We start from the raw sequence: 16,247 nt of genomic DNA on the forward strand, positions 1-16,247 counted from the left end.
GCCCTCACGTCTCTCCATTCTGAAAGGGTCGACACCAGTCGAGTGTGGGCTTGGCAGTGGCATTGGAAGGTATTACCTGCTCAAGTTTGAAGCCTCATTGGATTCTGGAGATGATGGTGGTCGTGGATGCACATCCCCAGGCACCTAAGGAATGCACTTAATGCCACTCACTGTAGTTTATAATAGCTACGATGGTTTAAAAAAATGTGCTATGTACAATGTATCACAATAAAAACACTGCCTGTCAGTATCACTATTCACCTGTTTTTTTCTGGATGAGAAGACGGACATCCCAGAAATGTAGAGATTTGTCCAGTGTCACCCCAGCAAGGAAGTCATGGGACAGAGTCTTGATTCTGGATCTAACTCCAAAGTCTATTTTTCCATTAGCATCCTATGCACACCCCCAAATGCTGCTAGATGTCTGGGATTTGCTTCACACACCAGCACAACACTGCGACACCTTCCCACGGATGCACCTGATAAAATGAAAAGCCCTGGATCTCAGGAGGATCCAGTCAGTCTCTCTAATCCAGTTAGATCCCTTTGTGTCCTGAGCTTTTGACATACTCTATGCACCCCCCAAAAAAATATCTCTTTGGGGAAAAAAATGTTAGTACCTCTCCTACCTCACCAACACCCGCCCCTAAACAGGAGAGCTGGAGAAAAGTTGGCCTGTCACTTTCATCTGAACTGGCACAGCTCACAGCAAATCCTAAGTCCACCCTCACTCGGGTAGAGAAGACCCTTTGGCAAGGTTTCGGGTCGTGGTTTGACCTCCCCTCTCCCGTTTTCCCCAGGGATGGCAGGATCCTGTTTCTGGTCGCCTGCAGGATTGAGGGAAAGGAGCCACATGATTTATTTTCTTGTCCATAGAACTCACATCACTCTCCTGTGACCAACCATGATCTAGACTCTTGGTCACCTGCCTAAACAAATGATGTCATGACAGTTTTCAGGGCACTGTCACTTATATTATTTATGTAATTCTCACATTCAGTTACCACTACTTAAGGATCCATAGGGGAGCTTACTCAATAAGCAGAAGTTGAATGAATCTATTCTGCAAGGGAAATGATATTTCTGTTGGAATTAATGTTACAGACAAATGGGCTAAGAGAGGGTAAGTGACTTACCGGAGCCACACAGCTACTGAGAAGGTGGGCTAAGATTTGAGCCACTATCTGTCTGAAACCCAGTGTCCCTCCGCTCGGGATGCTGCCTCTTTCTGGGAGTTACATGTGACTCGTGTGCCCTGGAATTCTGAGCTAGAACTCCTCCGGACCATTGCTGCTGTGGATGTCTGGGTCCCCAGAAGGGAGGCTGTCGGTGCCCCCAACCAAAACCAGACACATTTCTCCAGACCTAAGTCCATTGCCCATTATGAAATGAGGGAGTAAATAACCCCATCGGATGCCCATCCCTTACTGTCTATAATACCTCTTAGTGCTGGACATCAACACAGGTGGCCTCCTGATGTGCGTGGATCTGGCCTGCGTGTGTTCACAGCGGAGGTGACGAACAGGGAATCACTCCAACAACCAAACATCTGCCTGTGGTGGACAGATCTCAAAAACAGACAAGAATCCATCATTCCACTCCAATACCCAGCGTGCTCGAGGAAAACAACATCATCACTTCCAATAGGTCCTGTCTGCTGCTGGCATCTAGTCTCTGTTTGTGCCTGTACTCCAGGTCCCAACAAGCCTGGGTTCCAAGCTCTCACCTTCACCCACCAGGATCTGTGTGCAGACGGAATAAGGGAGTTTCCCATGAGCATGTCAACTGCACTGGGTCCCTCTGTTCCAGCACCAGGAGCCTAACCAGGGCCACTGTGCAAAGACAGATCCTCCATCCACCCATGGATGGAGGCTCCAGGGGCACCTATTGCATCAGGAATCCTCTGGGTCTGCCTTCCTGCTAGGGAGGAAACTAATTGCAGTGGGAGCCTAGAGCCCCTCGTATTTAGATTATCCCTGGAGGATCATGGAAAAACATCTACTCATCTCTCAGTTAATCACAGGATAGAGGGGTGGCACTGATGTGGATAATTAAGTATGGCAGTCAAGTCCTTTTGTTTGGATCCAGAGAAAGGAATGAAAGAATCCATTACTGTAAACGGACCCTCATGCTTAAAAAGGTCTGGTGTCCAGGAGATTTCTGCTGCATGGAGGTGGAAGAGTGAGGGGTCAGGACCTGCCTTCCCCTAGACTCTTTTTGAGGAGCCCCTAAGAGAAGGAGAAGCAATGATGTAGAGACAGATGGATCTAGTGTCCACAGTTATCGCATGTCCACGGCCAGAGCCAGGGGAAAGGGCAGGAGCTGGACGGTCTGGCTACCCTGAGCATGCCGAAGACGACAGGTGAGCCTCTGAAAACCAGGCAAAATGAATTAACTGGAGTGCAGCTCAAAGCAAAGCTGACAGATGTCAGCAAGGTGACAAACGGTAAGTCCCTGTTACATAGCCAACAGCTATCAGCAAATTCCTTGCACCCTGCCACCACCTTCTACTGCCAAACTCATGGCGGACATTAGCACTTAATCTCCTTGCTTTCTGCCTCCGACCTGGATGGAGCTTTTTCACTCTGCACTCCATACAGCCAGGCCCTTACAAATTGGATTTAACATTCATCAGGAAATCTGCTTTCCACGCAAACCATAGACCACTACTCAAAGCTGTGACGGTTTGCCTGGAGATTGCATAGAAAGGAATTCAACACACTGCTTCCTTCATTAGCAAGGTCTTAGTACAGGAGTGATGTTGGTTGAACTAAAGCTTGGGGTGATCGTTAATTCACAGCTGACTCCAACGTTCTTTTCTCCTCGAAGGTCAACAGCAGTTCACAGGCCACACTTGGGATAACACTGCCATCGACGATGAGGTCCTCCTCAACAATGAAAACCCTGCAATTATTCATCTCTGTGTGACTATTGTCCAAGGCACATGATGTGAGGATGTCTTATTGATCAGATAGGAATAAAGAAGACAAGATTTTGGAAAGAGAAATCGAGATAAGGAAAAGTGGCAATGAGTCTTGGATCCTCAACCCCTTGCATGTTGGCTGGCATCCATGTTGGATGGGTGGATGGATAGATGGAAGACAGCATTGATGGGTGGGTGGGTAGATGCATGGATAGATGGATGGTCTCTGCAGCTCGAACCTGCCACTGGACACTGTCTGATTTGGGTTCTAACAGGGACACCCCTTTTGCCAATAAATCAGCTCCTTCCCCTCTTTTTATACTACATTTGCAGCTCCTTCCCCCTCCCCTTATATTACGTTTGCAACGTGGATAATACATCCTCTCTGCAGGCTGACTCTCCCTTACAATGCCTTTTATTTTTATCTTTTTTAGTATTTATTCTTAAATTTTAGGTGCACACAATATCTTTATTTTACATTTACGTGGTGCTGAGGATCGAACCCAGTGCCTCGTGCATGCTAGGAGAGCACTCTACCTCTGAGCCACAACCCCAGCCCCCACAACAATGCCTTTTAGACAACCTCAAGACCCTCTCCTTGACACCAGATGTCAAACCCCCAAAAATTGATCAAATTAGCACCCAGGTTTGGCCCACTTATCCCCTAGACAATCAAAGCAAATGACCCCCATTTGGTTCTTTAGATCCCTCCATTCTAAGGAATCTTTACAACTACTGTGAGCATTCGGATAAATGGGTGGAGATCCCCTCTATCCAAGCTTTCTCCTTGCTCTGATCCAATCCTGCTCTTTGCACCTCTTGCAAACCTCTACAAATTCTTCTAGCTTGCAAACCAACCCCCCCAACCACTGATCCCCCATCTTCTCCTCCTCCAGACTCATCCACTACTTTTGACCCTGCTGATGAATCCCCCACCCTATCACCCAGCTCAAATAGGCCCTCACCCTCAACCTTCTGCCCCAGCCCCTCCACCATCTCTCCCACCTCTACAACCCCCTTTCTCCCCTCCAACTACTAGATCAAAAACCCACACCATCGCCCTTCCACAAACCATTGCTCCTATGCGTGAGGTAGCAGGTACTGAGGTACCCCTCCACCCACTCACTCCTCCCTTCTCCTGTCAGTGCCTACACCTGGTCCCACCAGTTCCTCTTACCAGCTAACCCAAAGCTCAAACGAGCTGAGGAGAGCCTTCAGACCCCTATTCAAGATCTGGTGAAAATGGCCTTTAAAGTTGCTTTGTCATCACTGAAAACAGGTTACTAAGGATTTAAAGTCCCTTACAGGCTTTTTGGGATATTCACTCCCGTCTTCCCCTCTGCTCTACCTGTTCTACTGCTCAGGTTTTCCTTGCTAGGGAAGATCCCAAACCCCTTTCCCATTATTCTTTGACATCTCCTTCCTCATTCCCAGATCCACCTGAGCTGCTCTCAGCCCACCTTCCCGTCTTCCCCCTCCCTACCAGGCCCACAGAAAAGTCTTACTGACCTCCAGAAATCTTCACCACGGCTGATTTTAGGACTGTCAGCAAAGAATCTCTACAAAAGAGTTCAATATAGATAAACTTCCTCTTTTCATGTTGCCCTGTTTTACTTGGCCACTGGCTGGGGAAAGAAAAAAATCAGCACTTCAGGTGCTAGACACCCCCTTACTAGTGTTTTCACAAACATGTATCCAATACAGTAGTTTGTAGAAACAAACCAACAAGGCCCCTGGCCTTGATCTGGGCCTTCACAGAGATGTCTACATTTCCAAGATAAGAGAAGTTACCAACTGGTCTCCATGGTAACAGCTGGAGGGGGAGGAAAGAAAAGAAGCTCTCCCCTTCTCAGGTGCTGTCCTTGAAGGGTTAACTTGCCCAGAACAGTGAAAAGGAAAAACTGCTTTTATGTGAACTTCTGTAGACTGAACTTCTGAGCCCCTCCCCTTACATGCTGGGTGTAAAGTTCTGAAACTGCCTGAACTCGGGGTTCAGGGGATTGATTGATTACAGCAGAAGCGGTGCCCTCTGAACCTGGCTGCAGCCAAATAAAACGGTTTCCTGCTCTCTTAGGTGCCTGCCTCGTCTGTCCCTACAACAGTATACTTCTATATACTTAAACATTGTTTATGCTTTCCTGAAATGGTAAGCAGATATGATTAATTGTGTACTGTAAATAAAGAACTATTTCTAATTAAAATGGAATAATTTGCCTAAATTCAGAAATTTACAAGGAAAGTTTCAAAGTGTAAATAAAGAAGGGGTTAACAGATGGGAAAGAGAAATTAGAAGGTTCTAGGTATGAAAACCATATTTAATAGAAGGGAAAAAAAGTGTTTCTGGATAAGAGAGTTTATATGATTAAGTAAATAAAAGGGTTTAAGTAAGTGGTAAAGAAGGTCTGTGTAAATTGGCTATATATGTAAGATTTTTGAGCAAGTAATCTGGAAGGATTATACAACTATGGTTAAACAACAACCATTATTTTGCAATATTGTAATGTTATTTCTTTAAAAGCTAAACTTAATTAATATAAAAACATCAATGTAATTGTGCTGCTATTACTCTTCTTTGTATATTAAATATGTTTGTATTTTCCAGGTATATAAGTCTTTAAGGTAGAAGCTTTAAAAGAGAATTATATCAAGCTGATGTTCTCCAAAAGGTTGAATGGTAATTTTAGGTTTACAAGAATAACATATTGGAGTGATAATCATTATTATCCAAATTACAGGTATGAAGACATGAATTGGTGTGATATATTGTGTATACAACTAGAGATATGAAAAATTGTGCTTATATGTGTAATAAGAATTGTAATGCATTCTGCTGTCATATATAAATTTAAAAAAAGAAAAGAAAAGAATGACATTGGAGATTTTTGTATATCATTTAATGTTCTATAATTGGACCTGTTATCAATAAGATCAGTATAAAGTTCTATACATTGGGGTACCATTTAAATGTAATATCATATTATGTTAGCAATTATTCATGTGAGCTCGAGCCACAATGTGTAAGCTTTATAAAATGATACTTAAGATGCAAAGATCAGCTTCAATACTAGAACACTTGGCCTAAGATTTAAAAAGAGCCCTGCTTTACCTGAGATAAGGCTCTGCCTCCCATCTTACTACATGTCAGAATGACCCCAAAGGAAGCCAGACTTCAGTTAAAGCCCAGCACTCTTAGTTAAGACTGATGAGACTGACTGACTAGATGTTTAAGATCAAGACTTAAAATCAAAGTTAAATGAAAAGGGCCAAGAAAACCAATATTTGGCTCTTACCCTCTGAGTCGGTCTGAATCCAGGGAACAGGGGACTTCTCTAAAGAGCTTTGCAACTCTGGGCCACACGACCTCCTGATCGGGGAGGTTACTGAGGCCCCTGGAGAATGAGAAGCCAGTCCGTGCACTTGCTGTGAACAGGAGGGCCATCAGAGAAGGGAGACATCCCTGATGCTTCCAAGGGAAGCCACATGGTCAAGCCAGACCTGGACCCATCCTGGCGCAAAGGGCACTAGCAGAACTAAGAAGCCGCTCTCAAGTTCCCCCAGGAGTGACCCCCCCGGGAACTCCGCTGACTCTCAACAATAGGTAGAAACAAAGTCAGTTTTGACCAGCTTGATCTTAAACACCTACCAAAAACAGTTAAGCCCAAACACAGTCATTCCTGAGGGTAATGAAGGAAAAGAACAGCTAGAAAAGAGGAGACAGCAACTAGGCCAACAGGCTCCATGGGGGATGTTCAGTCAAGTATGGCTCCTCCTCCTCGCAGGACCCCTATTAGTCCTCTTTATGTTTCTCCTAATAGGACCATGTCTGTTAAATCGCCTACAGAAGTTCCTGCAAGATCAGATGCACGAATTCACCAACCAGCTGGTCAATCAACTACTTCTTCAAGACTACCAGCCCCTGGTGCCCAAGACGGAGACCTACGGCTCATGACTAACTCCTCTGGCTCCAGAGACTCTGTCCCCACCTAAAACCCTCCCTAACCTCTTTTCCAGACTTTACAACCCCTCTTTCACTTCCTAGGAATGAGAACTACTCTCCAGCAGGTCCACAATACTCGTTCTGCCTGCTCTACAGTATCCCCCACAGGGGCATCAAACCTGAACTCCCCCACATCAGATGAGGGGCCACCGGCCAGGCGAAGACTGGGAGATCGACTTCACTCGCGTGCCTAGGCACAAAAAGCTTCGCTACCTACTTACTCTGGTTGATACTTTTTCAGGTTGGATAGAAGCCTTCCCTACCTCCAGGGAAACTGCTGACACTGTTGCCTGCATCCTCATCGAGCAGAGCATTCCCAGGTTCGGACTTCCCGCCTCCGTCCAGTCAGACCATTACTTCTCAGGTTGTTCAATAGTCTCCAAAGGCCCCAGCATCCCTTGGAGGCTCCACATCCCCCACCAACCCCCATCCTTGGGTAAGGTTGAGAGGGCTAACGGCATTCTCAAGGGTCATCTCGCTAAACTTGCTGTTGAACTCAGGCTCTCCTGGCCCAATCTCCTGCCATTGGTCCTCATCCAAATTTGGGCAGACCCTAGAGCTCCCTCAGGCCTTAGCCCCTTTGAGCTACTCTATGGGCGCCCTTTCTTAATCAACCAAAGCTTTCCAATCAGTCCTTCTCCCCTTGTGTCCTACCTGCCCTATCTCTCACTTCTACCAAACTCCTAAGGGACCACGCAGACAGGTGCCTTACAGTGCCATCTGTTACCTCAATCCCAGCACAACCACAAACTGAATCGGACCCTCTTCAACCAGGTGACATAGTCTTACTTCAGGAACTGCATCCTCAATCATTGGAACCTCACTGGACAGGACCCCATACAGTCATACTTACTACCCCCAATGGTGGCCAAGCTGTTGGGCCACTCCCCCTGGTATCTTGTCTCCTGCCTTAAAAAGGCACCTATTCCAAATGTCCAGTCCTGGACTTCCACCACGCCGGGGCCCACCAAATTCAAGATTTCTCGCCAACCCTCTTCTCTTTTACCAATCATTAATCTCTCTCAAGCTTCTATCCCAACCCATAGATGGTGATTCTACGTCCAAGCGACATGGCACCAGGATGGAACCACCCACTCTCAGTTTATGGGTCAAGACAATTGCCCTTCCACTGGCTGCAATCGGGCGGTCACCCTTAACATTACTGGATTCAACCAAGCCACCTACGATATTTCCTTGAGTCCCTACGATAGGACCAATGGCTGATACCAAGGGTCTCCTCTGCTCAGGAATGGTTTGATGCCGTTGACAACTTTATGGACTTTGACCCTTCTGAGATAACTGTCTATAGCCACTGGATGTTACCTCTTGCTGCCCTGGTATTCCCAAGCCTGTCCCCAAACATTCCCTCACTCTCCCAGATAGGGCACCCACCATCCCCTCTCAATAGGAAGTAACCTGATGGAATTACACTGTCCCCAGGCCACTTAGAAAGACAAAAAGGGAGGAATGTTAGTTGTGGAGCAGGCTGAACAAATGTTAGCTGCAGGGTGGGCTGAACACTTGACCCTCACCCTCACCCGACCCTCACCCTCACCCGTCACCTCAAGGCTGAACACTCAACCCCACTCAAGGCTGAACGCTCAGCCCCCACCCATCTGGTGCAACAGAAACCCACATCTAGCCCCTGCCTGGTCTCTCTGAGGGCAGAAGGTGACACCCTTAGCAACTACTGTGTGATCCGATCACTGTACACCAAAAGGCAGCTTGCAGACCCAGAGACCCCATTAGATTTTGGCTATAAAAACTCTCTCCTGGGACTGGGGATGTGGCTCAAGCAGTAGCGCGCTCGCCTGGCATGCGTGCAGCAGGGGTTCAATCCTCAGCACCACATACAAACAAAGATGTTGTTACCACCAAAAACTTAAAAAATAAATAAATAAATATTTTTTTAAAAAAAATTTTTCCTGCCAGGACCCCCCCCACTCTCTTTTCTGTCTCTCTTTCTCTCTCTCTCACTCTGTCCCCTCTTTCTGTCTCCCTCTCTTTCTTCTCTCTCTTTCACTCTCTCTTGCTTTGAGCTCCCCCCACCTCTCTCTGTCTCTTCTCCTCTTTCTCATGGAAAGATAAAGATCTCTTGGTTGCTGTGAGTGTCATGGTCACTCTCCTTTCAGACCTGCCCTCTCTCGACTCCTGGTTAACACTGCTCTGGAGTGGGCCCTCTGCTTAGCCCTCCAACACCTGCTTCCCTCAATCACAGGAGCTCACTGTGGAGGGAGGAGGATTGCAACATGAGCCTCCATTCACAGGGATTCGGATTCAATTGGCCTCGGGTGTAGGAGATTTTTTTAATTCTCACAGGTGATTCTAATTTGCAAACCAGGTGAGAACTTGGAACCCAGATTGCTAAGGATTTAGCAGAAGGAAAAGAAACTTGTGGTCTCCGGCGTCCCCTGCTGGCAACGCAAGAGGAAAGAGAGGGAGCCCACCAAGACCCGATGATTCCGTCCTCCCCAACCTCCCCTCCCAACTGAAGGTAAAAATTACTTGCACTGACTTTAAAATTGGCCCCAGTAGGGCATGAGAATCCCAGAGGACACAAGTGTTCCCAGTTCTTCATTGATAACGGGAACAGAGGAAGGACATTGACCTGGACAAAAAGACCTGAACCATCCAACACCACCCGGAGTTCTGAAGGAGAGGAATCAGTGAATTTTTCTTTTTCCATATTTTTATCAGTGCATTATAATCATAGATAATGGTGGGATTCCTTGTTACATATTCATACATGCCCATGATATAACAATATAATTTGGCCAATATCAGTGCCCAGTGTTTCCCCCTCCCTCCCCTCTTTCTTTCCCTTAGTCCCTAACCAGTACTGACCCCCCCTTAGGTTTTCATGAAATTTCCACACACACCCAAAATTTTTCATCTCTGGCTTACACATATGAGAAAAAAAAAATATGATCCTTGGCCTTCTGAGTTCAAGTATTTAATGAACCTGGTCTCAAGTTCCACCATTTTCCTGCAAATGATCATTTTATTCTTCCTTATGAGTAAACTCCCCGTTTATAGCACATTTTCTTTATACATTCATCTGTGGATGGGCACCTGGGCTGGTTCCATCGTTTAGTTATTGTGAATTGTGTTGCTATAAACATAGGTATGCACAAATGACTACAATATGGTGACTTTGGTTCAAATGTAAGCAGGGCTAACAGATCGGGGTTGTTACCATTGAAAGGGTAACTCGTTTTAAAATAATTTAGAATTAAAATACTTCAACTCTGTTGTGAGTTTTCCTTACATCTTCTGAATGTTGGTAAAATTACAGATATTGCTGTTCCAAGTAGAGTCCTCCAGACAGCTGCATCCAAATCCCTTGGAACTTGTTAGAAATGAAGAGTCTTAGGGTCTCACCCCAGATTGGAACTCTCTGGAGGAACTTGAAGTTGTTATGTTACCAAGCTCTCCTGCAAACCTAATATGAAAAGAAGCCAGAGAACCTTTCAGTTGGAGAGAGCTACCATCATTTCCTGATAATCAGAGGGACCAAGTAATTAAGAATTTTGAAGACCCAGCTTAATAAGTTTCACTTGCTTCCCACAGAAATCTCCAAGAACTTTTAAAATTCATGGATGCCTGGTCTCCATTACCAGGGATTCCGGTTCAATTGGTCTCAGGTGCAGGAGATTTTTTTAATTCTCACAGGTAATTCTAATTTGCAAACAAGGTGAGGACTTGGAACCCAGACTGCCAAGGATTTAGCAGAAGGAAAAGAAATTTGTGGTCTCCAGCGTCCCCTGCTGGCAACGCAACGCAAGAAGAAAGAGGTGGATGGAGCCCACTAAGACCTGAAGATCCCGCTGTGCGGGGAAGTTTGGTTAATGTGTAGGCAAGACAGTCTAGACGAATGAGCGTTGCGATTCCTGATTCCACTTCAAAGCTGTTACTGGGATGTTTCTGGTTATCATTTGTGCGCGCACACACACACACACACACACACACACTGTAACACACACACCTGTAATTTATATAGCAAAACCTCAGATGGCATTTACTATGTGCCAATCACTGACCTAAATGCTACACTAAACAGCACCTCTGAACTAACATGCAGCTTAAAACTCTGTTACAACCGCGCACAGATGAAGGAACCCCGTGCATTGCAGGAAGGAATGGAAAATGGTACAACCACAGTGGGAAGAAGCATGATAAGTCCCCAGAACTCTTTGAATAGAATTCTACCTCGGGGCACATTCCAAAGGAATCAAAAAATGGTCTTAAAAATGGAAATGCCCTGTGTCCACTTATAACTAAAAAATAAATATTTTTTAAATAGAAATGCGGTCTGATGGGGAGGGGATTATCCCAGTAGCTTGGGAGGCTAAGGCAGGAGGATCACAAGTTCAAAGCCAGCCTCAGCAACAGCAAGGTGCTAAGCAACTCAGTGAGACCCTGACTCTAAATAAAATACAAAATAGGGTTGGAGATGTGGCTCAGTGGTCGAGTACCCCTGAATTCAATCTCTAGTATCCCCCACCCCCTGAAAAAAAAGGAAATGCCAGTTATCCTGATTATTATACATTGTACTGAATTATATTATTTTACCGAATAAATAAGTAAAAATATTTGATTTAAGAATAATTTTTAAAGAAAATAAAGTCTTGTTGGTCTTTTTTAACATATATATATATATATATATATATATATATATATATATATATATATATATTAGTTATAGGTGGACACAATACCTTTATTTTAATGAGGATCAAACCCAGCACCTCACATGTGCCAGGCGAGCACTTTAAGACTGACCTACAACCCCAGCCCCTGTTGTTTTTTTAGATATACATGACAGTAGAGTATATTTTGACATATTGACATACATGGAATATAACTTTCCATTCTTGTGGTTGTACATGATGTGGAGTTTCCGTGGTCGTGTGATCATATGTGAACATAGGAAAGTTGTGTCCAATTCATTCTGTCCCTCCTATTCCCATGCCCGATCTCTTCCCCTCATTCCCTTTTGTCTAATCCAATGGATTTCTATTCTTCCCTCCACCACCACCCCCGGTTGTGGGTCAGCATCCTCACATCAGAGAGAACATTCAGCCTTTGGTTTGGGGGGATTGGCTTACTTCATTTAGCATGATAGTCCCCAGTTCCATCCATTTGCCATCAAATGCCATAATTTCATTTTTCTTTAATGGTAAGTAATTTTCCATTGTGTGTGTATGTGTGTGTGTGTAAATATATATATTTCCAGTCAAAAATTTCATTCTTAGCATTAGCATCTCATGCAGCACTAGCAAAACAAATATTCAGAAAGAGCAAGCAAACTATTGATCAGGTTGAATGTTGGCACAACAAAGAGCAAAGCCAAAATCCTTTCCTCCTTCCTTTAGGTAAGTTTAAAATGGTAAGATGATGAGTGTCTTTACCTTCTCATGTTGTCTTTCGGCCTTTATAGAATCAAAAAGCAGATTGGAAAGCCATGTTTGTAAACAATGATAAAGGGTTGTTATGTGGTATATTCCTGCTTGTGTGGATGCCCAATTTTTTTTAAATACCTGAACCCTCAGTAACTAGCTAAGTGAATGTGTGTCTCCAAAAGTATATATTAGACTACATCTACCAAAAATGAATGAATGAATTACAATGTTCAATGAACCCCACTCTCCGGGGCTTATTGACATAATCAGAAAATTAAACATCCTTCATTTAGATATCTCCCATAACATCTTGAGCACACCGTTCCTGGTGATTTCTCATATCACACGCACACACACATACATATGCTGTTTGTCAATAGCAGATGTCTAATACCATCAGAAATAGTCTTGGTTTTGAGGCAACTCTCCCTGCTATCTGTTGTCTAAACAATTCTTTGCTCCAAAACCCAGGAGCCGCCCCTCCTTTTATCTCTACTGAAAGCCCCTTCCTGGGTCCCAAGGGCTCTCCTCCTACAGAAGCATCCTGCAGACACACCCCATAGTGGGGCTACAGAGTGGAAATCAGGAAGGCTTCCAGGAGGAGGTGGCACGGGGGCTGAGGTCTGAAGGGGCAAATTCATGCTTGGCAAGAAGGAGACCAGGAGAGCGACTCAGGCCAGAGGAAAAGCAGGCTGCTAAGTAAGGTCTCCCACACTCAGGCCAGACTGTCCTGATTCCTTTCCGCAACCAAAAGTCAGGCTAGCTGGCCTGTCACCTTGGGGTTAGTATTCTCGGGAGATCTTGACCAGCTCTCCACCTCTCCACCGTAGAAAGGCAGCAAGAGGATTCCTGGGCCTTCCTTGTCTACACCTGCAGGTAGGTGCCACATGCACTTGACCTTCTGTGGGTTGGGCCCGGTGAAGGTTCTGGAATCTGGGAGCTCATCATTAGCCCCTCCTCCCTCTCGGAACTCGGTTCTCTGCCAGAAATCCTGAAGAGTGGAGGTCCTGGGGTGGGAAGGGTTAGGAGGTGCCCCTCCCTGCCCACCCCTGCATTGTGAAGTCTGGGGAGGCTGAAGGGAGCAGGCTGATGTCACAGATCCCCGGCCCACTCCCTCTCACTGCCGGCCCTTCAACCAGCCTGGCCTCAGCCTCTTCCCCCCTCACCCCTGAACCCCAGAAGAGAGTGGCCAGCCTTGCCAAGCAGCCTCACAGGGCCCCCTGCAGCCATGAACACAAAGGATTCCAAGCCCGGGGAGCTCCAGCCGGATCCAGAGGTCCCCACGCTTGACCTGAACCCCAGTTCAACCCTGGTAAACAAGAACCCCAAGCCGGACTCCCCCATGGCAGACGACAAGCTGCCGCAAAAGACCGGGGCTGTGGTCATTGACATGGGCACGGGCACCTGTAAGGTGGGTTTCGCTGGGCAGGCCCGCCCCTCCTTCACCGTGGCCACCATCATGGGCTGCCAGCCCAAGAAACAGGCCACCTCGGGGCAGCCAGCGGTGGAAACGTTCATCGGCGAGGCGGCCCGCGTGCGCCCGGAGCTGACGCTGGTGCAGCCCATCCGGAATGGCATCGTGGTGGACTGGGAAGCCGCCGAGCTCATCTGGCGCCACATGCTGGAGCACGACCTCCAAGTGGACACCCAGGAACACCCACTGCTGTTCTCCGATCCGCCCTTCAGCCCCGCCACCAACCGCGAGAAACTGGTGGAGGTGACCTTCGAATCGCTGCGGTCCCCCGCCATGTACGTGGCCTCGCAGTCGGTGCTGTCGGTTTACGCGCACGGGCGCGTCAGCGGGCTGGTGGTGGACACTGGCCACGGGGTCTCCTACACGGTGCCAGTCTTCCAGGGCTACAACCTGCCGCACGCCACCGAGCGCCTGGACCTGGCCGGCAACCACCTGACCGCCTTCCTGGCGGAGATCCTGCTGGGCTCGGGCTTCGCGCTGCAGCAGCAGGACCTGGACACGGTGGAGAACATCAAGCACCGCTTCTGCTACGTGGCCTCGGATTTCCAGAAGGAGCAGGCGCGGCCGGAGCAGGAGTGCCGGCAGTCCTTCCAGCTGCCCGACGGGCGGACCGTCACGTTGGGCAAGGAGTTATTCCAGTGCCCCGAGCTGCTCTTCCACCCGCCGGAGATCCCGGGGCTGTCGCCCGTGGGCCTCCCCACCATGGCCAAACAGAGCCTCCACAAGGTGCCCCAGGAGGTGCGGGGCGACGTGGCCCAGAGCGTGCTGCTGTGCGGAGGCTCCTCGCTCTTCACGGGCTTGGAGGAGCGTTTCAGGGCGGACCTGCTGCGCTCTCTGCCCCCGGAGGAGCACGTGGTGGTGACCGCCCAGGCCAACAGGAACTTCTCGGTGTGGATGGGGGGCTCCATCCTGGCCTCGCTGCGCGCCTTCCAGTCCTGCTGGGTCCTGCGCGAACAGTATGAGGAGCAGGGTCCCCACATCGTGTACCGCAAATGCTACTGACGCGGGGCCCTGGAAGGTGGCGTGTGGGCAGTAAATCCTCTGCGAGCCAGCCCTGTCCTGTCGTCCTCCCCTGGCGGCCCCACCCACTCTTGATGCCCCCTCATCAGGGGCATCATCTGACCCGCCCCCAGACCCCACCACCTGGATCTACCTCCCAAACATCCCTGGCTGGACTTGCCCCAAAGCAAGTCCCATGATCCACCTCCTGAGATATACCAGTGCGGGTCCCCTGAACCCACGTCCCCATAACCAAACCCTAACGTAACACTGGGTTCTAATCCTTTCAACCCATTCTCTAGGGGTCTGTATCCCCCAGACCCGCACAGGTGTGTACACATGCATGCATACACACGTGGGCACATGCACACACATGCACACGCACGCACACGCACACACGTGCACACGCAGGCACACACGAACCTGCCCAGCCCAAGACATCCTCAGGCTCTGACCTCCTAAACGCACCCCCATAATCAGTTGTTTCTGATAAAGTCCCCTCGAGGTTCCCCTGCTTATAAGGCCCCAGCTCACCACCCTTAGTATGCATCTCAAAACCCCCCAACTCCACGCAACCTGCACCAGATGTTGAAATCCCTTCCCAGAACTTTTTCTGTGCTACTGTTGTGGGACCAGGGCACCAACCCCCAAGTGCCCCCCACAACCCACCCTGGTTTCTAGTCCCCCAAACACACCACTAAATTCCCCTAGTCAATGCATTTCTGGCTCTCAGCTCCCCAAATGCATCAGCTCCTGGTTTGCCCTAAAATGCCCACACAAGTCCTGAATTTCCATAGCTGCCTCAAGACCCATGTTCTGACCCTCAAGGGTCTCCCCTGCAATGACCCTCTAAGGACCCCTGGCATCCAAAGCTAATTCCTGAGTTCCTCCTGCCCCAGGACTCTTCCTTCACCCATGAGGATGCCTCCCCCAGACCACCCCTGTGTTCCCACAACACATCCCCCAAAGAACAAGACGCCAAGCCCCCACAATGGCCCCTCTTGCTCTTTGTTCACCCCCTTCTCTCTGGGTCCCCACCCAGAATAGTCACACATTTCTAGCTCACAGAGCCCCTTCTAACCCACCCCCCAACCCCAGAACTTCCGAATTTGGATTGTACTCTGGACCCTCCATGGTATGGCCTCCAACCCCTCCTCCCGGGCTCCTTCCAAAGACTCCCTCTGGGGTCACCCCATGCTGTGGCCCCAGGACACTCCACTGTGAAGCTTTCACAAACTCCCCAGGCTCACCTCCAGGACCAGCCCCTGGGCCCCATCCCATCTGTCCAGACGAGGTGGTGACCTTCCCAAGGGCTGTCCAGCCCACTGTGACCCTCAGTAGATACTCCAGTGAGAGCCCACCTGCTCCTGCACAGGTGCCCCTGGGGACAAGTCCTCCAGGCTCTCTGGTCTCGTTTCCTTCCACTCTGCTCCAGGTTCGCTGGGCTGCGCC

At 48.2% G+C, this 16,247-nt stretch overlaps 1 protein-coding gene across 1 annotated transcript; it reads left to right on the forward strand.

The window, feature by feature from the left end:
- The first annotated feature begins 13,550 nt into the window (after positions 1 to 13,550).
- On the forward strand, positions 13,551 to 14,798 carry Actl9 (actin like 9). The gene has a single exon (XM_076858951.2). It carries the CDS (start codon positions 13,551 to 13,553, stop codon positions 14,796 to 14,798), a length of 1,248 nt encoding a protein of 415 aa, XP_076715066.1.
- Positions 14,799 to 16,247: the final 1,449 nt, after the last annotated feature.

The sequence above is a fragment of the Callospermophilus lateralis genome, chromosome 1, assembly GCF_048772815.1.
Source record: "Callospermophilus lateralis isolate mCalLat2 chromosome 1, mCalLat2.hap1, whole genome shotgun sequence".
In the NCBI taxonomy this organism is placed as follows: Eukaryota; Metazoa; Chordata; class Mammalia; order Rodentia; family Sciuridae; genus Callospermophilus; species Callospermophilus lateralis.